Below are 24,417 nucleotides of genomic sequence, written 5' to 3' on the forward strand. Positions count from 1 at the left end.
GTAAAACATATGGTCTACATTTTAAGAGATCCCCTCCACTCAAAAACATGTATTTATAGTTGACTCCTCTTGGAAAATCTTCAGTTTTAGTTGAAAATAACAAGCACCTGGCATGACTATTATCGGAAAATGTCTTTTAACATGTAGCATGAAGTCATCTTTTTAAACTTGGAGGGATTTATGTTGATAACAGATGGCGGTGATGATGAATTGGTGTTTCACTAATGTTGTGAAAGATGTAGCTGTGGGTCGTTTAAAATGTACAGGGGTCACACAGAGCATCATTAAATGGTTAATTATGGTTAAGTAATGCTTATTCAGCATCCTTATGCATTTATGGAGTGTACTTGTGGGATATGTTCAACTTTAGAATAAGGGTCACAAAGATCCAGTTATGGTTAAGAAATGCTTATACAGTATAAAATGCACAATCATTTATAAGTTAGGCTATAAATTAAAGAATGTATACATGAAGATAAAGGAACAAGCACACTCCATGGTCTTCTACATAAAAACTATGGAGTGTCCACAGTTACCTAATTCTTATTACTGTTTTAACTAATGAGAATAGTATCTTAATAAACTATTAAATAATATATACATTGATGAACACCATTAGTTACTGATTACACATTGGTTAACTGTTAATGAACTGTTAGTTAACACTTATGACTGTATTACCTAATAGTAAAGTGTTACCACTTTTCTAAAATAATGTTTTCAAGGTGGTTCCCTTTACATCTTCTCTGTTCAATTTCCAAATTCTGTATATCTGCCAAATTTGGGCATTTTCTCTCCCTCTGTCCTCTCTCCCTGCAGGCCCAGGCTCCACTAACAGGCTGCCTCCTGCTGAGGCCAGCGGCCTGACGCTGCTGAGGCTGGTGGGCTGTCTCTTCCCATATCATCAATACAGAGGCGAAAACAACAGAGAAGAGGAGAAGGATGAGAGAAGAGTAGAAGAGCTGGGAAGATGAAACAAAAATGTGCTGAAGAAAAGGGATGGGAGGCTAGAGAGTATCGCTTAGCAAAGTGTCAGCACTCGGCTAATCTTTCTCCATTGCACTCTCCTTTCTTTCGGTTTTTCACTGCTAGGGGACCAAAACAGCAGCAGGGGATAGAAGCTTCTTTATTACACTCTAAATGTTTTCCAAGAATTTCGTGGAGTGACAAAGATCCCTAGAATATGTTTTTCGGGCCCTGCGGCAAAGCCTTATTTGAGAGTCTGTGGGCAGACGGGTGCTGATGGAAGTAGTGGTGATGCGGGGCGCTGCCAGTAGCAGTAATGGAAGAGGGCAGCTGCTAGAATTGCTGAGGAAGACACATGGGAAGCTGAGAATCACAGGATGAGAAGGAGAAAACAAAGAGAGGATGGAAAACAACAGTGCCTGGCTGTTGTTATCAAATGTGCTACAGATTATGCTTTGTGAAAGTGAGAAATGCAATGTGTAGAAAGCAAAGAAATTAGGTTAAAGTGAGAAACTGCAGGGTGCCACAGTGTGTGTTGGAAAAGATGATGAAGGAAGGATAATGCTGATAAAGATGTTCTGCTTTGAATCAGATAATACATGTGTTATAAATGTACTGTATGAATTTCTAATTATGTAAATTACATGCAGCATAATTAAAAATAAATGTTACTGCAGACTTCTCAATTGTTTTTATACAATATAAAACTAAATAGAGGTACTTATGCAAACCAGTTTTATGAGTATATTGTAGTTTTTGTGAATACATGTTCACTTTTGTCTTACTGTGATTTGGTTTTATACTTCGTGCAAAATGTGATGTATGACATGACTGAACACTAAAATTGTTGTATTAGCAAATTATAAATTGCTTGAAAATGTATTGCTTGAAAAATTATGAAAGTATTTTTTCTTCTGTCAACGGGCCAACACTAATTATCCTTGTGCTTGTGTTGGAGTGAACTAGCACTTACACTTCTTGTTGAGATGAGTGCCTTGCATTGGTAAAGGGTACTCAAATACAAGTCTTAATAATTAACACATTTCAACTGCATCAAAGATTGAGTAACGGTGCATTACATGATGATATTTCAGTACAAAAACTACAGAACTATGTACATCAACTGTATTTTGGTATTAACAGCAAACATGGCACCATCATTGTGTAAGCAAGTCTTTAAACTTGAACATACAGAGGTGTGATGGCTAGGGGGACACACTGGTGTATATATTCATTAATGAGTCTGCTGCAGTATGACTTATATCGTTATATGAATTGTCGAATATGTTTGATTTTACAATTATTCTGCTGGAGTCTTGATATAACGACTTCATCTCAGATCAGTTCTGTGGTTCTTACCTCTGTGGTTTTGGGGATAATTCTATATCAAGCAAAATGCTCTCGTACTAGCCTTGAACAAAATTAATGTGTATTTCTCAGTCCAGTCTAGTATGTACGATTTAGTGGCATCTAGTGGTGAAACTGCAGATTACAACCAAATACACCACCCCTCATCCTCCTCTTCCAAGCGTGTAGGAGAACCTACGGTGGCTGTGAAACTCGCTAAAAGCAGGAAAGGCCCTCTCTAGAGCCAGTGTTTGTTTTGTCCATTCTGGGCTACTGTAGAAACATAGTGGGGCAACATGGATGCCTCCATCGCAGAAGACCCGCTCCCTTTGTAGATATAAAGGGGCTCATTCTAAGGTAACGAATGCCACCAAATTTTACACACTGCTCCTTTAAATGCTAGTTGTCAACAAGACATGTTACTTTTTCAACAGGTGCACTGACAACATTTCAAACTGTGGCGTTTGGCGGTTATGTCACACAAAAGCGGTCCAGTTTTCGGTTAAATTTTGTTCCCGGTATGGATTTAATTATTATTCAGTCTGAAGTCTTGAGTATGTATGCTCTAAAGACTTAGAGTTATCATAAAATATGATGTTAGACAACCTTACAGTTTACCACAGATTAGGTAATCTGCGACTCATCTGTGACTAAATGACACCAAGAAGTAACAGCAGACTTCAAAACTGTGGAGTTCTTTAACATGATATCAGCTATCTGCACACTCAGATTTACCAATTAAACTGGTCTGTGATCATTTTACACCAAACGATATCAAAGGAGAACATTTGTGTTTGACTCTTTTCGTTGCATAATCATTTTTGATTCATCATTTCCTGCAGGCCTCAAAAAATACAGTGATTTCCATGAGTACAGATGGCATGCACATAAATGCAGCACACTAAATGATTTGAATATTCATCGAAATGTAAGATGTCAGTCTCCTTGTGAATAATTTTTACCCGGGAGCTACAAGCTTGTGTGAGTACATCTTGTATGTGATTCACATTATTATGGTGAAATATGTACAGTAATTTACACAAGCGTCAATATGTTCTGCTGAAAGGTTTACCTTGTGTGAGAAGTTGAAGGGTCCTGACTTCCTCCCGCACACGGAGCTGCAGGACCTGCTGCAGGATGTGCTGCCTCTGGGCTTCCTGCATGATACCCATTCTCTCTAGCTTCCTGTCTGTCAATCTCATCAGAGCCCGCCCTAAACAGAAAAAGGAAACAAGCCTGTAGTTGAGGGACATAAGAAGTAGGATGCCAGTGGGAATCAAATATGCACAGCTTGAGACACTTTAAAAGAGTACAAATAAAGCATTTGTGTCAGTTGAAGAACTGAGCGAGGAAACACACAAGCAAACAAATACGGTCAGATGATCACAGCCGCACAATTCATGGGTTTCATGTTGATAACAGAGCATAAAATGTTGAAGCTTTCCAAGTCTGCAACATTGTTTCTGAGATAAAAACTGTTTTAAGACTCGTTCCTCTATTATGTGACTGTCAATTAGTCTGCAAACTGCTATTAAGTGCGGCACACGTATTACATAAATATCAGGGCTGTACATCCCCTGAGCGAGAATCCCTCACAGCTCCTTCCTTAATTGCAAATCCTTGTATAAAATCCATAATTTAATCATCCAATCAGTTTCTATGAAGGGGATTTGGGCTGCTGATAAAATGCAAGTAGAATATGGTGTAATTATTAATGCTTGTTAGGAGTGCCTTTGTTACATGTGGGATGGTAAGCAGATAGGATGATAATGCAGGGTAATTACTAGGAATTATGTTGGACCCCGACAGCTCCCTTTGCTCTTTTGTCCTGATGACTGCCGGGGCAGAAATTTGCTCTGATTGGTTGACAGCTGGGGCAAAGATCAGTCCTTATAGGCCCGTGGAAGTTAGCCTATTACATTCTTTCGCCTCTTTTCATCCCCTCTGTGTCTGTTTAGATCATTGAATACACTCACAAACTAACAAATATGAAGCTTCATTCACTTGTGCAAAAAATGAAATTGGTTTACTTACTCTCACTCAATGTCCTTGCTAAAAAGAATAAAGAAAAAGGCCCAACTTCATAATTTCATGCCTCCTGACTTCTTCAGAAGATCTGATGTAGATTGTTAGGGCATGCTGAGTCCCACACTACCACTTTGCTACCATAGCACAAAAGGGAGTACTTGGGAAAGCTAAGTACCCTAACGTGTTAGCTGACTGTGTTAGTCCAATTTTGTCCCACCTTAACAAAAGAAGCTCTTTGCTCTACGCTTTGGCCAGATGGGGGTAAAATGCCAAACATAGTTAAGGCGCTTCAATGCAAAAATGGCGCTGAAAGTACACATTACATAAACACTGGGGAGCTAAGTACAGTCATGAAGGCTCAGAAGTGAGAGCAGCATATTAAATAGGAAGATGCAAAGACAAAGATTAGTGAGGTGGAAAGAGAAAGTGGACTAATGAATCAAAGGCAGGGTGGAGGGCGGAAAGTTGGTGAGAAGAGGGAGATGTACAAATTGACAGGAAAAAAAAAATGTGAACATAAAGCATACGCTGTTATGAGTCTATAATATTGAGCAACCATCATTTGGCAACTCATCATGTAACCAAAGATAGATCGGCATGGCAACAGAGGTTCACTTTTTCTCTGCTTCAGTAATGTCTATCTTAAATAACAGACACAAGAGATACAAAAGAGCTGAAGGAGATAACAGATGGTTAACAGCATCTTTGCTAATCTTTGTATTACAAAACAATGTGGTATACATGATTTCCTTAATCCCTGTGTTTTGTTAATATCATGGCTTTGATAACAGTTACAAAATCAACCAGTTTTTTTTCCATTTGAATATTTTTTTCCCCAATTCCCTGCCTTTCAATCACATTTTATTAGTAGAGCACCTTTTGTACAGGTTAGTGAGTGCAATTCAAAGTGCTTTAAACATGACCGATAATAAGACAAAACAAATTTTAAACGTGAGAACATGAGAACATGTTTAAAAAGATAAAAAAATGGATTGTAACTGATACAATTGATTTAAAATGAAATAAAATAAGAACTACACGAAACATGATTATTTTGTTTAAATACTTATTACTTACTCAAGTCATCAATTAAAAATCTACATTTATAGGCAACTCTTATGAAAGTAGGAGAACGTAAAAAGTTGATAAATCAATATAAAATATGTTGACAGAGCTGTTTAAGAGGAATCGGGCCTCCAGGACCTTCAAAAAGAACATTAAGGTTAATGAAACCTTCTAGTTATGCTTCAGAAGTATTCATTAAAAGCATTTAGCATGAATATTTAATTTACTAAATATGTTTTCCCGTGGAGGTTTTAATAAATCAGGCCTGATGTCTTCGAACAAGTGTCTAAGAGTACCAATGTGGGCAGGTGGAGTGTTACGTATGCCTGAAATATGAGAAACTTGCAGATGACTACAGACAAACTGCCAGTTCTCAGTTTTGGATGCCAATGTGGTGTTCCTTCAGGTCAGCACGGCAGTATCAGCAGGGTGGAACAGCTTCTGTAAGGAGTCCAAGCTTTCACTCTCTTGCCCTGCAGTTCTGAGTCATTGGTTTCGACAATCCCACCAAGCCTCAGCTGGGAATTTTTCAAACCACAATTAATACACCGAGCAGTGTAGCATGGCCACGAGGAGAGGAGGAGGAGGTGGTGCAGGAGGCAGAGGATAGGACAGAGGAAGAAATTGGTCAAGAGGAAATAAATGAGGTAAGAGAGGCAGAGAGATGCTGGAAGAAAAGTTGAGTGTCTGGAAAACAAAGTGGTACAAACATAGTGGATGTATTTCAAAAAATATTGCAAAATATGAGAAAAGACCAAGACTGTGCTGTGTAGTGAGTGGTACAAACTAAATATTAAAAGTTATACTACTAAATACATTGTTTGGTCATGTAAACATCACTCCAAACATAGAGAAGCATTTTCTAATTGGGTGTGCCACCGGCAGTAATCATCAGGAAAAAAACATTTGTTTGTGCTTTCCAAAACATTTACAAATCCTTGTTAAGAAAAAAACCAGTTTAATGATGTGATACCACAATGATTAAGGTCTGGTTAGGTTCAGGCCCAGAAACCACTTGGTTCGTTTTAGGGAAAGATCATAATTTGAGTAAAAATGATCACTTTGTTAAGGTTAGAAAACCAAGTTGTGTGGGTTAGAGTTACTACTTCTTTAAATTTAGGCAACCTTCGTTGTCATGGCTACAATACTCGCAATTGGAAAAGTGCCACTCGTGGTTGGAAACAGGAAAAGAACGGTCTCCTGCTGCAAAGTAAACTGCTGGCTTAATGCCTCCATCCAGCCTTACTCCTTCAAACCAAGAAATTTGTCAATACACTTACCGTCAACTTCATTAGGAACACTCCAGTACACCACCACCCACTATGACCTCAATAATAAACATAAAGTAGAAATATCACCTTTCTGACAATGTCAACAAAAACTGAAAATGAATCCGCTTTGTAAAAGTAGAATTTATAGCAGAGCTGTTGTATTGGATTATATATTAGATTGCACAGGTGTTTCTAATAAAGTGGCTGGTGAGAGTATGTTCTCTCCATTGTGCCACTGCCCATGATCATAATTACTACAGCTGGTAAGACACCTGTGACACAAAGTAGCTATTGGTTGTTTTTGGGTGGCTGACAACGCAACCTACTGTGTTGTTTTTATTTTTGGAGGACAGCGTCAAATATTATGTCAGCATGGTTAATTGGTTAATTCTACAAGATTATAGTGCTATGATAGAGCATTGCTTCAGTTCATTTGGCAGGCCAACACAAAAAGATGATGGTAAATTGTTTTTTAACACATGGCAAAAAATAATTTACTTGCTGACCCAAAACACATAGTATACACTTGTGCTATGGCACTGGATGTATGCACAATCATTGGCTTGTCTTTGAAGACAACGAAGAACGTGTATTTATTCAATCCCTTTTGATTACTCTTGTTCTTTGGTCCTGTCACTACAATCTTCTTTGCTTATTGATTGGATTCAAATTTCACTCGATCCTCTGACACCTAATTTCACCCATTCTCACTCACTATAGTTTTGCAAGTTTTGAGCAAATTTCTAAAATTTGGGCAACTTAAAATATAACTCAGCATGTGTTTCCATGAACAACCAAAATACTAATAGTTAACGAATAATATGATTACTGTAATTGAGCATTGACATTACGAGGTATTTCTGCTAAAGGCTGCACCACAGACAGCTGCAAACATGTTTAATTTTTTAAATCTCTAGTCGGCTGTGATGGACTCACAGGTCTCCTTTGACCAAATATGCGCACGTTCAGCCAATGAGAACACTGATTCACCATGTTTGGAAATGGTGTTATTTTTCTATCATGTTCCATCATCATGTTTATAACACTACAAACCTAACTGCCTCTCACTTCTAACACGGTTTAGTTCGTGATCTATCTAACTCTGATCAATATTTATTTATTACCCACATTGAAAAGGTGAAATAATAACCTTCTTTGGTTAGTCTAAGTGCATGGCATTTTCACTTAACGGTAGCTCAATGTGACCGTACCAAGATGGCATTTGTGTTTTTTAAATAAACTAATTTATTTCCTGTGATGTACCCTGTGGTGCTTTTATCAGCTGCCATGGTGATAAAGAGAGGAGTGACATGCAAACAGGGCCCCCTGTCTGAGCTCCAAGCAGGGAGTTTGTGGCTGTGTGCATCTCTGACTCTAATAACTCTTTATTTTTTTAGGCTTTCTGGCAGAGAGGTGACATTTCCCAATGAGTGGCAGCGTGACATGAAAGCCTCTACCACAGTGTCAAGGTAGAATAGAAATATCAGTATTTTCATTTATAATCACAACCTCACTTTTTTCAAATGCCAACTTTTTTGGCCCAGTTTCAGGTCATTTTAAGGTAAACATTTAAAACAGTACATAAAGACAGGTGTCCTACATTCACACCAACCTACATTCTTTCTGTGCATACTGAAATACTGGATCTTTACCCAGACTTGTTCTTTCTCTCAAGCCTCTTTGCCTCCCTTTTCCTCTCCTATCTCACTGCTTCTCTACTGCCATTTACCTACTCAGATAGCTTCTTGACTACCACACTTATCTGTCCCCCTGGAATGAGGTAAATAATGTCTTCCTGTCTTTCTTTAGTGGATCCAAACTGCTGCTGCTGCTTTCACTGTACTGTGAATATTTCTCTACTTCACCTATTTGTTTGATTCTGGCAGTTACCTGTAGCTCTGATTCATTTCCACCGGCTGTATTTTATGAGACAAAAGCTATATTGGAATCATACTGAAAAATGTACGATCAGCTACATTGTACATATTTTGATGCAATGCACAAACTCAAAAATGGGCACACGTGTATACACGAACATTTTACAGAAATATACTGATGTGCGTACACACAAACACATTGTCCCTGGGAATTAGATTAATGAGTGGTGTGTAAGCAGCAGTGTTGGGCTGAAGCAGATTAATCTACAGCTACAGCCTGGCACAGTCAACCACAGCTTTGATGAATGGGAGCTTAAAGTGCATCAGTACACACACACACACACACACACACCCGCGTGCAAACACACACACATATGGTATGTATTTTGTCACGTGCATGCACACACAGACACTGATCTTGCAAGTCCATCTCATTTTTCCATGCAAGGCTAAAATGCCACGCTAATTATGCTTGTGTGTGGTGCAGCCATGGGTAAGGACAGGACTACAAAGGCAGCAAAATAACCCTCCTCTCCCATAAAAGTTCAAAAATTGTACTTTTCAACCCTGACATGTTTTGGCAGCTGTGCTGGAAGCTGGCGATATGGGGAAAGAATGTATTCTATGACTACTTCTCCTCAGGTAAATCTTCCACACCGGTCACACATATTTCTCAAATCTCCTGCGCAGCTGTGCGCCAATATGTGTGTCCTCTGGGGATGAATGTCACTGAGCTGCATCTGGCGAACTGCACTCCAAACCTGCGCTACACTCTGTCTAACAGAATAACAAGTGATTTGAATGTTGAATGCTGGATAGTAAGTATATATATGGCTGCCATATGCAATAAGAACACCCTCAAGAATAAAATAATAGCATTGGATTCACCTGGCTGATGATGGCAAATTATGGAAAGTAGCAGCACTGGGCCTGTTCTGCACTGGCACAGCTTGAAGTCCTTAAAGTAAATGGTGACTGATTGTCTCAGTCACTGAGCTGCTTGTTGCCCCGCAGCTAAAAGGCTACTGCAGCAACTGGGCACCTGTGATCCAGTGCTGATGCTATTCCTGACTCTAGGAGAAGAGGCAGGTTATGATCCTAAAGAGAACATGGTTCATTGTTTGTAATGAAGCTAGTTCAGCCAAATAGAGAGAGCATGAATAGAGATAGAACACACACAAATACACACCAGATAATAAGCTGTCTCAGTCCTCCACTTGTCACAGCAGCAGTAGCCTCATGCTGATTTCACCACTACTGATCTATTTCAGTTTGCTGATCATTATACAGCTCCTCTGTTGGTTAGCCACTGCTAACAACCTGTAGACGGCTCACTGGGACTCCCAACGCTGTGGAATCGGTATAGATTACTAGAATCATTGTAAGGTTTACTATGGAGCTAAGTAGCTGTCTTGAGTTACACACATGACTATGGATTTCCATGGTCATTATGTAATTTCAAGACATGATATCCTTTCACAGGTGGGAGCAACCTGCCTTGATGTTGTCAGGCAAACCAGACTTTAATTTTCCGTCCCTGCTGCTAAATATGGCACTCACTGGTAAAATAAGAAGAAGGGTTATGAAATAATTCAGTCTTTTATCAATGTCAATCATGTTATCATACAACACATTTCACAGAAAGTCATAATTAACGGTATATACCGTACTGCATTTCCAGAACATTGGGGGGAAAAAGAATGCACAACACTGCAGAAACTTCAAAATTCACACTCTAATAGCACTAGATCCCATATTTCTCATATTGCAACTTCATAACATATTTTTCTACACCCTCCATGCCTTAAAAAAAATGTACACCCCTTTCAAACTCCACACCTCCTATTTGTAGCACAAGCCACCTGTTACTAATTTGCAGTCTTCAAGTACTCTCATTGAAGATTGCACCTACTTTGATGCACACAAATCTGTAACAAAATTAGTTATTGAAGTTTGGTAAATGTAAATGCAAATGATAAATTTGGAACTTCTGGTTCAAGTGGTCAAGCTCCAAAAACACTGGATCCTACACTTCCCATAATGCAACACAATAACATCATTAACCCTTACATACTGCTCAGGGTCAAATTTTACTCATTGTTACATTTGAGAGCTGTAAAAACACTATATATACATTTCTAGGTGGGCTTTTCATGATCTGACCCCAAATATACAAAAATTGAAATAAAATACTTTTTGTGTGCAGATGATATACATTTTTAAAAATGCAACTGTCGAAATTAGAACTGTTTATTAAGGAATTAAAAAAAACTAAAATAAATCAGTGGTTGCATTCTTCATATTCTATAAAATGTTCTCCTGGACCCACATATAGTGATTGTGAAAGTCTTTCTTCCATAATAAATAGAATACACTCTGTTTGCTCTCTGACACTTTCATTAAGGACTAATAAACCACATATTAATGACTGATGGGGAATTTATGAATGTGATTGGGTGTAGAGATTAACTTTGAGTCAGAATATGAACAGTATGTAAAGGTTAAAACACCCGTAGCCCAAATAATAAGCCAACAAATAATGAATCATCTCAACCTTTATATAACCTACATAAAACATGTAGCTGGAGCCCTGAATGCAGTTTAAATAGAGTTGGTTGTCATGCAGGCAGTCCTACAATGATTTGAAAGACTCACCAAGCCTAATGTCTCTGCTCTATGTGGTAACGAGCAGCAACAAGAACTGCAAAAGGCCAAAGAAAAGTATAAAACTGCACGGCCGTAGACTTTCTTAGCCTGAGTGCCACTGCTGAATCATACTGGGGGAAAACAGGTGAAACATATTCACCACAGTGTGAGATGATTACCGTGACTGAGACCATATGAGATTACCATGACTCATATGATCACATCATGCATGGTTTTAATATAGGTTGTCTTTGACTGATCTCTACATTTTCTTTCTATGATCATTACACTGGGGACATGAAGTGTATATCAAGAGTCTGTTTTTCTCTTTTTGGCAGTCCCAGGCTTTTAATCTGTCTTTTAAAAAATAAGGGAACAGTATAAACAGAAGAATACAGTCATTTTATCTGTTCACTCTCAACATAACATGTGTTCCTTGCTGTTTTATTTTGAGTGTAACATTATTTAAGTAAAATGTGAAGCAGGCTGTAAGTGGGCTTTCACAGTTGTGCTGTTGGCATTTAGAATTTTTCTTAGCTTTTGTTTACGCCTGAAGAATCAGGACCATGTTGCCTTAGACATAGTGAGTTGTATTACGACAAACTGATTCCCAGTAACCTCTCCTAGGGAAGATAAATTATCAATTTCTTTCTGTGTGTTTTATGGGGAAGGTATACATACACACATAGCTTGTTAAATATACCTGTACAAATACTTAAATTATGTTATTTGTCGATTTTTTAACAGGATGGTTAGATGTAGGTGTTCTCAATTGCATGTTAAAGCGCATAAAGCCCCACTTTGATATTGTTGTGTAAATTGTGCAATATGGGAAGTCCCATGTGGATTTGGTCAAACATTTTGGAATATAAATGTCCTTTACTATTATACATTGTACATTCCCATGTTATATGTGGGTTTATGGTTGTTAAATATGTATTTACCCGGTTTTATTTAATGTTTTGCCAGATTTTATTTTCGTTGTTCTTCTTTTAAATAATTTTTGTATTGAAAACTGAACCACACAGGGAAAAGCACATGAGATGCTCTCTAAAAAGGGACTCCATAGCTTAAACACTCTGTTAAAATGACCTCTTGCAAATGTGGTCAACAATAAAATTAAAGCTACATGAACCCCTGAAGTAATTGTGTCCTGTGTAATATCTAATTCCTTGGGTTAAACTAAAAGCGTATATAGTACGATGAGCTGAAGCACACTTCTTCATGTAGCTGCTCTACAGCATTTCACTACCTATCTCTGAAGATTCATTTCCAAGTTCTCCATATGGAAAAGCAAGGGTGACATTTTCAAAACATGAATTTGGCGGAATAGTAATTATTTTTATATTGCACATCACTATATAATCACCTTGCCAATGGCATCATTAACCATGATTCCTTCTGTCTGTGGATCATATTGCTCCCCAGACAGCTCATCAACAGCGAACTGTTCAGATTTCCCTTTTGGAAATGACATAAAACAATAGCCACCAATGGAGCCGTTTCGTGGCTTGTGAATTGATGTGCAGCCATGTTAGTCCCTTTGACTCGTTTACTGTAAGCCTGTTCCTCTATTACACAGCGGTGTTTTTATGACAGCCGTCTGTGGTGCCTGTAGAATTCATTGTCTCATCACTCAAGTGCTGTTTAGGCCTGTCCGTGGGAGTCTGGTTTAAAATAGCCTTTGTCACCTTTCATCCTTTTCTGCAGCTCATCAAATATACATTTTGTACCCAGTGTGAGACCTTCCAGTGAACGAGGAGATCACGGCCAGAGCGACGTGGGCTGCCGTTATTTTGTGGAAAGATGAAAGTGGAAAGATGATGGATCCGGCAACCAGAGGGGGTTGAACACAGACCTTTAAAAGAACTGAAGTCGTATAGGGTGAGCTGCTAGATACAGGCCACCCTTCATTTAACCACTAATATTACAGGCTATTAATTATTCAGAACAGCGCCTTATGACGCCATACATCAATGGATGTTAGGAAGCTGGTTATTCATTTATCCTAGTATTCCTGTGTGAGGACAAACAGCCGAACCGATGGATGGTGGGAGCAGAAATCTCTGTATGCTCACACGTCACTGCTGTCTCTGTTTTTTATCAAACCTACAGTGTCTCCAAATTAGCTGACTGGCTGCCGGGATGGCTGGATACCTATCCTGCCAGCCTCTACAGCTGCATCTAATTCCCGTCTTTGTATGCCTCTAGAGAGGCTCTGAATTTCCACACTCTGATGTAATGGTCTTCTCTGACAGAAAATATAACTTAATAGTGACTCACCCTTTATTTCCTCTTCCACCCTCTTTCTTTTGATTACCCGTGTCACCACACCTTTTGTGCTGATTACATCTGAGGTATCGGAAATTGTGTGTTTAACTCATTTATCGTGCAGAGCTATTCTCTCACATAAAGAATTTCGTCCTTGTAATTACAATGGATTAGGGACTAATATCTAATTATGCCTTAATATGCTTTAATGCATTTTTAATGACAGCTGGGTGTTAAAGTCAAATTCGACGGCTGCCTCTGTTGAGGGTGGGAGCTGAAGATTGAGGGAGGCAAAGAGTTTCTTGGCAGTATAGGCTGGAGGGAGGATGGGAAACATTGATTTCTTTGGCGGAGGTTACAGGAGCCTAGCAGGGAGGCAGCTGCTGCATACTGAAGTCATTCAACGTTAAAATGTTGCACCAGCCCTGATACGCAGTAAAATGCATTTCCCTCGCCGCTGTTTTATGTCAAAGGAGGGAGGACACAAATGCCTGTTTGAATTATGATCTGGAATAGAGACGGTTTATTGATTTGCTACTTTATGAAGGGATGACTACATTGCCAAGACAAGTAAGATTGAGTACCACTGGCAGCCGAAAAGAGGTTTGAGTATTCTGTTATGGATGGATTGGACAGAAAACACAGTAAAGAAAGGCTACGGTCTGGAGAATCCAATGCTCCGCGAACCCAAAATCTGGCTTATTCATGTAGACGCACACACACAAACACACACATTTCCAATTTTCAAGGGTCACAGCTAGTGCATGATGAGCACGCTGAGCAAATAGATATTCTCAGATGCAGGCCTGCATGCACTTATAAATGTATTCACACTCACTGTTTGTTTGTCTACACATGATTGTTTTCCATAACAATATTCCATTCATCGCTTGTTTCCCCCTTGTTTATTCTAACAGAGTGCAGGAACAGAAACATATCTTCATAATATTTCAAAGATTGATTGGGATGCAAATTGCCTTGTGAGCCCAATTGGTGTGGCTTGTCCTGTTTTAATTGGGTTCTGTTAATTAATGCTCGATGTGAAGACAAAGTGGATTACTTGCAGGTTTTGCGCATGTCATTATCTCCTAATTGTGCCAGTAGGAAAGCGTGTGTGTCTGTGTATTGTATGCGCATGAGTGTGCATAAATATTCACTTCACTCTTTCCTAACTTGTATGATCCTGCAAAAATCATTACACCTTAATAACAAACACAGGTCATTAAGTTAAAACATCATTAAGAAGGTAATTTCTAATGTTTTAATCACTGAAAAACTAATAAGAGAAAATATAATTTATTTACAGGTTATAACCGAATGCACTCGGCTTGTCAGGTAACACTGAGGTGTTTAATTTTAAAGTTAGATTAATTTCATTTAATTATCGATGGACCTCGTGAGAATTTTTAACCAAATGAGTGACTAGAGTGCAGTTAACATGATTTCTCTTTTAAGTAATAACAAATACTGCATGGATTTGATAAGAGGAGTGTTTTGAGTGGTAACTTCTGTCCTTAAACAAAAAACTTTCTGAAATCTGAATTGGTACTGCAAATAATATTAATATGAACATAAGAACCAAATTAATAAACTCAAAAAACAAACAACTTGTTTTTCACAAGTGATTTGGCACCACATCAGTGCTTGTCCCTAGAAATAAAGGAAAACAAAACTAAATTCTCTACTTGGAGATGGATCCAAAATGTAGCAGCGGTTCAGCAAGCATGCAATGAACTGTGGGTTTCCTCCAGATCTCTACGCTACTGATGAGATATATGTGCAACTTGAAGTGCAAAACAGCAAGATTCAGATTTCCAGACCATTTAACAAAGGATGCTAAATCTCCAAACTCTCCATGCAAACATATAACAGTCAAAATCCATCAAAGGGTAAAACAAGAGCGTGAGTCGTGAGTCATTATGCCAATCATCATGACCGCCAAGCGATTTATCCTGCCAGCCAGTCACTGAGTCGAGGAGGTCCTCAATGGCAACAAATAAACATATTAATGTGATCAGTCGTGCTCTGAGAGGTAGAGTGCACAGCAATTAACGGTCGTCTGTTGCTATGCGGACCGGAGTGTCGTTAGCACAGGGGTGACCTTGAAGAGCCTCGTTAGGGAAATGATTGACGTGACAACTGTTGTCAGTGGCAACGCTGACAGTGGGACAGGAGGGATGGACAGACGGGTGGGCCGGGTGGCAAGACTGCAGGTGGCAGTGGGTGCAGAGCACACCTGGGATGTTATGAATGAGATCTGGCTTCTTCAAGATGAGAAGTGAAAAAATAACAACAGAGCACTTGATGTGGTACACTCTTCTCCTTACGCAGTGCGTCAGCTTCAAATGTGTTGACATTTTGATATGATTATTTTTGTGCACAAATCTGACATGACAAATTTGCTAATAATGTCATCTTCACCTTCACATAAAAAAGACAAAAGTAAACACTAGTTTGCAGTGCTGCAGCTGTGCTTGCATGGAAAAAAACAAACAGACAGTTTGATTGAAGAATGCATGATGACCATCTTGCATGACACCCACTGTCCAGGCCAGTGAGGGTGTCAAATCGTACCTGTGATGTCGTGTTGTTTGAAGGAGTCGCTGTAGATCTGGTGCTGATTGGGACAGTGTTTCTTCAGCCATTTGCACACATCCTGTTGGGTCCACAAGGCCACCGGCTTGGACAGCTTCACATATCCTGGCTGTTCCAGAGACAAACAAAATAAAATTACTGTTACACAGGTTGTATTTTCATTTTAGAATCAATGAACTGTGACATCTTCTGAAGTAGTTGTACAGGATAAGTCCCATTTTTTACAGGGTTAATACACTGTTAATACACTGTGGCTCCATTGCTGTTCTTGTTTGGAAAACACTGATGCACAGTATATATATATATATATTTTAATAAAACACTGGTGCACACTGAGTGAACTACCACTACATTTTGGTCGTAGCATATGATTTAAAGACTGCAATAACTATCCAATAAAATACTGTACACTGTTATTGCTTTCCACTGATTGGCCAAGGTGCTATTATGGGAGTCCTTTATATAGTTTGGCCTTCCACCTGACTGACTCCATCATAGAATATTTACTGGTTGCTATGTAACATTTTCCCTGAAGGATCAATAATGTATTAGTCTTTTAAAGTAAAAAGAAGACATACAATGCTAGGAAAGTCAATAATGAGACATTAATAAAATCTTAAGGTACCCTGGGAAGTTTTCACTGAAAACAAATCCTAAAAGATAATTTCCAGATGTGGAATAACCAAAGTATTACATGAAGATTTTGAATTTATGAGTTGCTAGATGTAAAGTTAATGGACCACCAACATTATTACAATTCATCTCAAAGGGGGGCATAAATATATGTACAGAATTCCAGAGAATCTCTCCAACAATTTCACTTGGAGACATTTCACTCAAAATCACAAATATAATCTCATGGTGGTACTGGAATAAAACTCAGGCGATCACCCAAATCATTGAGTTTTATTGTCTGGGAACGATGAATGTTTGTACAAAATGTCATGGCAATAAATCAATCCATTTGATGTTGGGATATTATGTTCTGTACCAAAGTAGTGGACCAGCCAACCTATAGACCATAGAGTCACAACGCCAGTGTGGCTTTTGGTTGACCCCATTTTCCTTCCAAATAAGGAGTTCTCCAAAAACACACACCACTATCTTACTAAAAACACCATCTGGTGCACACTTGAGTTAATCTGCATTACCTGCTTAAGCTAAATTGTGCCAACAGGGCAGGTATCATAGACATATAAACTTACTAAAATGTTGCAACAGTAGTCTGACTAAGTGTGAGTCCAAGAGCCGGGAAGAGCAGCAGGTGAGCAAACTGTCAATCACAGCTGTCAATCAACGCCTGCAGAGAAGCCATCAAAGCCAACTATACAACTTCAAATCTCAGTCAAGATAATTTCCGAAAGGACCACCTGCACAGTCATTAGAGGGCCTTAATGTAGTGATTAAGACAATAATGACTTGTTAAAAAAAAAAAAGACTAGAGAAAAGTTGACGCTTTTTTAAGTCAGTTGGAGGCAGAACCTAGTGGCCGTTGGTGGCGTTGCACTTTGAGATGTTTCTGCACTGGGTTCAACCTCAAGCTGTGGTAGTTCCCATTTAGTTGTAATCAGTGTGGGCAGAGAGTGAAGCTTTAATTCAACTGCAGGGTTAGGCTTGTAACACACACACACACACACACACATACACACACTGTATTGCACTGTACTCTGGTTAAAAGATACCATTTTAGTTTAAATACTTCAATAACAGGCAGCGCGGTAGCCTGCCAGAGTATCACTCTTGAAAGTGCTGGCAATGCTTTTGATTTTGATTGAGGGGCTACTAAAATTACAAACAGAGAGAGGTGATTAAAATTTCACATCCACTCCCTTCCACTTCAGCCTGCTCTCTGGCTGCCGTGTGGTGAAGCATAGCAATGGAAACCCTTCTCTTCTCCACCCAAAGAACGAAGAATAACAGGTGCTGGCAGCATTTCCTCTGCTTTCTCCTGCATTCTCCTACCCCCCCCCCCCCCAAACTCTCATCTCTCCCCCGTATTCAATCCCGTTCGGTCCCTGTCAGATCTGTCACATTGTCTTTCTCACTTGCTCTCCCCACATACTGTAGCTCTCATCTTTCACATCTCTCCCTTTCTCACCTGTTTCTTATTATATGGTACTACGTTGCTCTCTCCGCTACGCCTCTCCACTGCTCCTTCCCACACACTCTATATCTAGCATTCTAGAGAGAAAGAGAAATTGGGGGAGATGTACATGCTGGTTTAGGCATATGGTGTGCATCCCCTGCAGGTAGGCGAAGTGACAGACAGCCAAACCGAGAAGGTAGGCAGGTTTGCTAGGCCACCGCTCTTAATGCAATTGCTTGGCAGCTGGCGTGGATGCTGAATCTGCAGGGAGGAGGGGAAAGGGGGAGTGGTATCGAAGGAAGAAACCACATTAACCATTAAACACAACTCAACTCAATGCTAATTAACCCCGACTAGGAGCCTGAGGCGACAAAAGAGAGAGGGAGGCCAAAATGGAGAAAGAGTGAGGGACAGAGTGAAAGCAAGAGAGAGAGTGTGTGTGTGTGTTTTGGGCGTATGTGAGTAAGAGGAGTTTGGGAGAGTATAACTAGCAGGAGAAAAAGGAGAGGAGTCTGGGAGTATGGAGGACGGCTGGACTGACAGATGAAGTGGAGGAATAAAGAGGGAAAGTAGAAAAAGCTCCATAGTGGACTCAGCAGAGTTTGACACAAGAGACTCGCTCATTTTCCATGAACCCATTTGTGAGTCAATGGCCATCTGTGTCTTACATTCTGCACTGATTTAGCCCATAGTTGTGTTCTTGGGGACGGTACAATAGGTGAGCCGGTGCCTTCCTGCCTGCCAGCCAGCCAGCAGAGCCAAAGGGCGGGGAGGAAACAGCAGAGAGAAGAAAACAGGAGTACAATCATGCTCAAAGAGCTGTGTTCAAGAGACTCTGGGCCAATTAAAGATTTGAGTGACAGCACAAGGGTGAGAGAAGAAGCCCGCATTATTTCTGAGTGGAATACATCTGGGATCAGGCATGCACACATATGAACACGCACGTACATGAGACACACACATGCATGGCTATACATACAGTATATCCACATGTGCAGTATAGTACAGGCACACAAACACACCCACTCTGTGAGAAATATATGAATGCAATGTATACACACATTCAGCACAGCCATACAAAAACAAAAATATTAAATTGCCATGTGTGCCAACATGCGTTCAGTGTTGCGCTGTCCTTGGCTTTAATTGATAACTGAAAGCCCAGTGCAGCTCATGGTATTCTTCACGTTACCTTAGCAACAGAGCAAGGACAACCTCAAAAATTAAAAGACGAGGAATAAAGCCTTGGGAAAACGCACAACCCTAACATGAATTGAAGTCTGGAATAAACATCCACACATTAATGACCACAGTGGAAAACTATTACAGACATAATGAACCATGTAATCGCACTAACACTGATAAGCATTTAAAGATCCAATATGAATGTACTCAGCTAAATTAATCTAGAGGCAATCACATGCCCCTCTTTGTGGCAGTATAGGAATACAAAGAGAGCTGGGAATTAGAAAGCACTCAAAAGCATTCCAGAGACAAAGACCGTGTGGCTGAGGGAGCGAATTTGGTAGTGGTGTCAGTTACATAGTCAGAGACACTTACTTTATGTTTTCAATTAATTTTGTTAGGAAATATTAGGGAAAACTAATGCAGTTTTTTATTAAAAGTAATAAAGGGAACTTTAATTAGCTGCTCTTTTGAATATTGTGCATAATTTCTCTACTGGAGTCAAGTATAATTTGACTGAAGCAGCAGTACTTCAATTTAGGGTAGACGGTTACCGAAAGAAAACTGCTGTGAAACAGTGTATCAGGGTGTGAAAGTGGGAATGTAGGAGAGAAATCTGCGAGAAATGAAGAGAAGAAATATGCCAGGCACTCACTGCATTTACTTCTTAAACTTAAAGCATTAAACATGTCACAGTGATCCAGATTCAGATAGTTGGAGGTCATAGAGTAATATCCTTTAATATTAACTATGTAGCATATATTTTGTACTCTCTATATTTGAATATGGCTGTTATAATTTCTCACAGTCCAAGGTGAATATTCTGACTCTGTCTTTTTTTGGTACAAAATCCGAAGATATTCAGTTTATTATCATGCATGACGAAGAAAAGTATCATATTCTTACATTTGAGAAGCTGGAACCTACAAATATGTGGTATTTTTTTCTTTTAAAAGAAGATTAAAACAATGAATTAATAATCAAAATAGTTGATTAATAGCTGATTAATCGACTAATCATTTAGTCGACTAATTGTTGCAGCCCATGTAAATTAAGCTCTGAGCTTAAATACACATATTGCACAAAAACTTTTGTTTATTTTTAAAAGTATCAAGGAAACTGCAAGGTTGCATTAGACTTTGTTATTTTGCTTTCCTTGATAGTACACCAGTAAGATTCACTGTTACATACTACCCTCTAGTGCCACAGCTGAACACTGCACCTGCTTTTAAGTGTGACTGGACAGAAAAGACCTGAGAGGAGGAGGACCACTGCCATTAGTGCCATGTTGACTGAGTGAATGGCTGTTTGAGACACAGAGCCCTGTCGTCTGCCCTATCTGCACCGCACAGCTAATTAACAGCTCTGGCATGCTCTCTCTTACGTTTCCTTCCTTCTTTCTTCCTGCCTCGCTCTATTTCTCTCAGCCAGAGCTGGCAAGAGATGAAAATTCCCTGTATTAATTAATCTGTTACATACAGGAATGGGGATGAAACCGAGATATATGTGTGTGTGTGTGCGTGTGTGCGTGTATGCATGGACAGGGTAGAGTGGAGTCCAGAGAGCTGTGGATGGCTGACAGAGAATAACACGCTATGCTGGATAAATTAATAAGCCTTCATAAGGAGCCTCTGTTTGAAATTGGATTTACAGGCAGAGCCAACTTTACTCAAGCACATCAAAGAAAGTACACAAGAGTCCGACCCCATCACAGTCCCTGACCTTGGGATTCGGCAGGGTCCATAAAGCATACCAGAGCGTGTTAACACCAAACAAGAAGATTCACCTTGGGCTTGATATTGATTATGACTGAGATGAGCTGATTTACTATGGATGTTAAACCCATCCACTGAGTCTAAATGGCTGTTTTATGCCTCATGTTTAATCTATGGCTAAGCCTTGGTGCAGGATTGAGCTTTAATCTAATATTTAAAAACTAACACTGCTGATGTGATGAACTGAGATGACCTGCAATATATCTTCCACAGGTAGACATTAAGGTCTGGATTTATTAAGTCTTCACATTTATTCGGTGTTAACTGAGGGATCATTAAACCAGGTGCTTATAGTCTTCATTAGAGCCAGATGAATGATCTCTAATGTATGATTTTCCTATGACAACACAGTCCTTTGAATATGTTTGACATAATAACTAGAATACCTTTATTTAAGTCAGCAATTCTGAAAAAATGTTGTGTTGTTCCCCCACCAAAACACAGAGGAGACATTTTGAATTGCATATTGCTGGGTATCAAACATTAATACATTTTTGGTCTTGGCAATTCATCAGTAGCATTGAAAACTGTCAAAAGCTGGTATCACACATCTGTTCAAACTAGAAAATGTGTTAACTTATTGTTTGACCAGATGGTCCCTGATTTAAATCTGAATTTATGTCTACCGTTTTGTAGGAAAACATGTCCAACTCAGGTGTTATAATGTCAGCAGTATAAAAAGAAACAGAAGTTGGTCACAAATATACCAGTGAAGTATTATTTGATGTGTACCTCGATGTGCAGAGAAAATAAATCAATTTTAATCTCTTCTGTAAGTATTTGAACCCTTTGACGTGTGCACAGTTCCAGATACTGCACAACAATTTAGATCACGGAAGTAAAAACAAAGTTTTATGATTAACAATGAAGTTAATATGTCCTATGAGGAAAACTTCCATTTAGCTCTTAATTAGGCTAATTTCAAACCTTGTAAGTATTACTTAATAATATTACTTGGCCCCATGGCTATATTTCACGATAGAACTGATTGCCATTCTATGTAATTACAGTCTTTATGTACTTAATCTATTTAATTTCCCCCAAAAGAGAAAAAGTAATTCTTAAATGTAATCCAGAGACAAGACAGTGAGACCAAATGCTCATGCAGTGAAATTATTTCAGCTAATACAGCATTTCTTCTAGGTCTATAATGCAATTCAGGCTTCAAAAAGAATAACACTGTGATATAAAGTTACATTAGGATACCCACACAACCACATGGCAAGTTACAAATACTGTGGTTTTTCCCCCATAGAATCACCACATATTAACTTAAATAAAACACAGTTGCAGAACAATCCAGAAAGAAAAGAGCATCTTCACTCTATATGCTGTATGTGTATGTGTGTGGTGTGTATTTGCACTAAACGAACCAAGGCCTGGATGTCTGTCTGGTATTTCAAAGGCTCATCCAGGGTTTACACAGAGGACCGTGTCTGACTCAAAGTGCTTCCACTTGGTCTGATTGACAGCTGATTACCACAGTTTTTACACAGAGAAAAGAGAATACGAGAGTGTGTTTCCGTCAGCAGTGATCACTCTTGTCTCCTCCCACTGTCCCAACCACGGGTCTATTTCTGGAGATGAAGTGAGGAATTTATTCTGCTTTGCTGATGATGGGTCCTTTGATCTATTATCAGAAACACTGAGGAAGAGTTTGAAACGCAGCCTGAAACAACAGCTTGTCTTTCCTCGTTTATTCCCTGTTAATTTCTTTGTTTGTATTTAAGAGGTACATGTGTGGAACATAGGGGATTATTTTATTCGAGTGGGTGGTTGATTAGTATGATGTGTGGCATGCAGTCAAATTACACCACAAGCTTGTTTTTGTTATTTAACCACAAACACAATCAATTTAGCATTAAGTAAGGCTGTAAGGCAGTAAGGCTGGTATAAAAGAAATGAAACCACCACAATGCAAGCAGGACCTAAATATGAGTTATTTGTCTTAGGGAGACCAATGTGGAAATAAGGCTGTAGTCTATAAAGCCATGCTAGCAGCACTGTGAGGCCGTATTTAGCCTGAGGTTGAGCTAACATTAAATGCTAACTTGGTCATGTTTAGGAGGTTGTTTACGGCTGCTATCTACAACTGAGGCATATATAGCTCACATATGTAGCTCAGCCCACTGTTGTGATTTTGTAGCCTGAAACTTTACTGTTTTGGTTCAGTCTCATCACTCAACCTATAAACTTATTATTAGTTTATTATTAAACTAAATAATTATAATTATTTAAACATATCAATTTATAAACCCACTGTGTGCTAAATGGTAGACAAGTTAGCAACTAGCCTGTGAATATTGTGGATCATTTAGCTGCTAAAAAGCTAATAAATCAGTAGTTGCTGGAGACAAAAAGTGAGTGACTGGACACACTGGATGTGTAAATAAGTAATTGTTTGCTAACACATTCACCATATTAACTTAATAAGGTGATAATACTGTATCAATGCTATGTTTACTGCTGTCTCAAATGGCAAAAAAATCAATCAATCAATGAAAGTAGCTCTAAAACCAAGGTTACAACTGAAAGGGTTAAAAACAGTGCAAAAGAGGCCCTGAATATTTTTAGAATAATGTGGAAAAAAGGCTTAAACCTGTGAGGCTCTACTAATGCACAGTGGTGCTTTGAGCAAAAGCTAACATGCTGATGTTCAGTAGGTCCATCTTATTCCTCAGCTGGTAAACGAATCAAAGAATGTAGCCCTAAAATCAAGGCTAGATACAAATAATAGGGTTTTTAAGGCTGTGCAAAAGTGTCCCTCAGTGTGAATTTCTTGTCCGAGTCTGAGACTAATGTGGAAACAAGACTGCCTACAGCCATGCTAGCAGCTGTGTTCCTCTACTTTAGCAATGTGATGCTGCTCAAAAAGTGTATTTCCTTCAGGAAAGACCAAAAGTGAGCAAAGAGCAGAGTGAATATTGGACTTACATTTTTGGGCGGACAAAAACGTGACACCAAATTAATGCCGATGTTACCCCATGCCCACTGGATATGTAAATATTAGTAGATTGTTCTGCTGCCCCCAAGTGGTCAAAAAACATGTTACGTTTATTTATTTTTTTAAAAGAAGGAGGAAAAAAAGGCTATAGATACAAAGGTCATGTTTGTGAAATTATTATATCAGTATAGATTTTAAATAATTTGTTTATTTACATTTTATGTTATCTGTAATTGATTGAAACTTAGTATTAACAATAGTACAGCCCCTCTCAAAATTGTTGGGTTTATCATTGCAGGTGCAAATTTCTTATTTTAACAGTTTTTGCCATCGTGTAAAACACACTGAAGGAAATGACCAG

General features: G+C 39.0%; 2 protein-coding genes across 2 annotated transcripts in view; both read right to left on the reverse strand.

Annotated features, from left to right (window-relative positions):
* The window catches only part of sdc2 (syndecan 2), a 401,227-nt gene that overhangs the window by 81,483 nt on the left and 295,327 nt on the right, over positions 1-24,417 (reverse strand). The window lies entirely within an intron of this gene.
* samd12 (sterile alpha motif domain containing 12) overlaps positions 1-24,417 on the reverse strand; it is a 46,666-nt gene that overhangs the window by 1,313 nt on the left and 20,936 nt on the right. Inside the window, exons 3-6 of the mRNA XM_062436453.1 lie at positions 16,046-16,175; positions 3,386-3,526; positions 2,527-2,529; positions 2,326-2,347 (exon numbers count right to left, since the gene is read on the reverse strand). Coding sequence (XP_062292437.1) covers positions 2,326-2,347; positions 2,527-2,529; positions 3,386-3,526; positions 16,046-16,175 — 296 coding nt within the window. The remainder of the gene's footprint in view (positions 1-2,325; positions 2,348-2,526; positions 2,530-3,385; positions 3,527-16,045; positions 16,176-24,417) is intronic.

The sequence above is a fragment of the Scomber scombrus genome, chromosome 16 (assembly GCF_963691925.1).
Source record: "Scomber scombrus chromosome 16, fScoSco1.1, whole genome shotgun sequence".
Classification (NCBI taxonomy): Eukaryota; Metazoa; Chordata; class Actinopteri; order Scombriformes; family Scombridae; genus Scomber; species Scomber scombrus.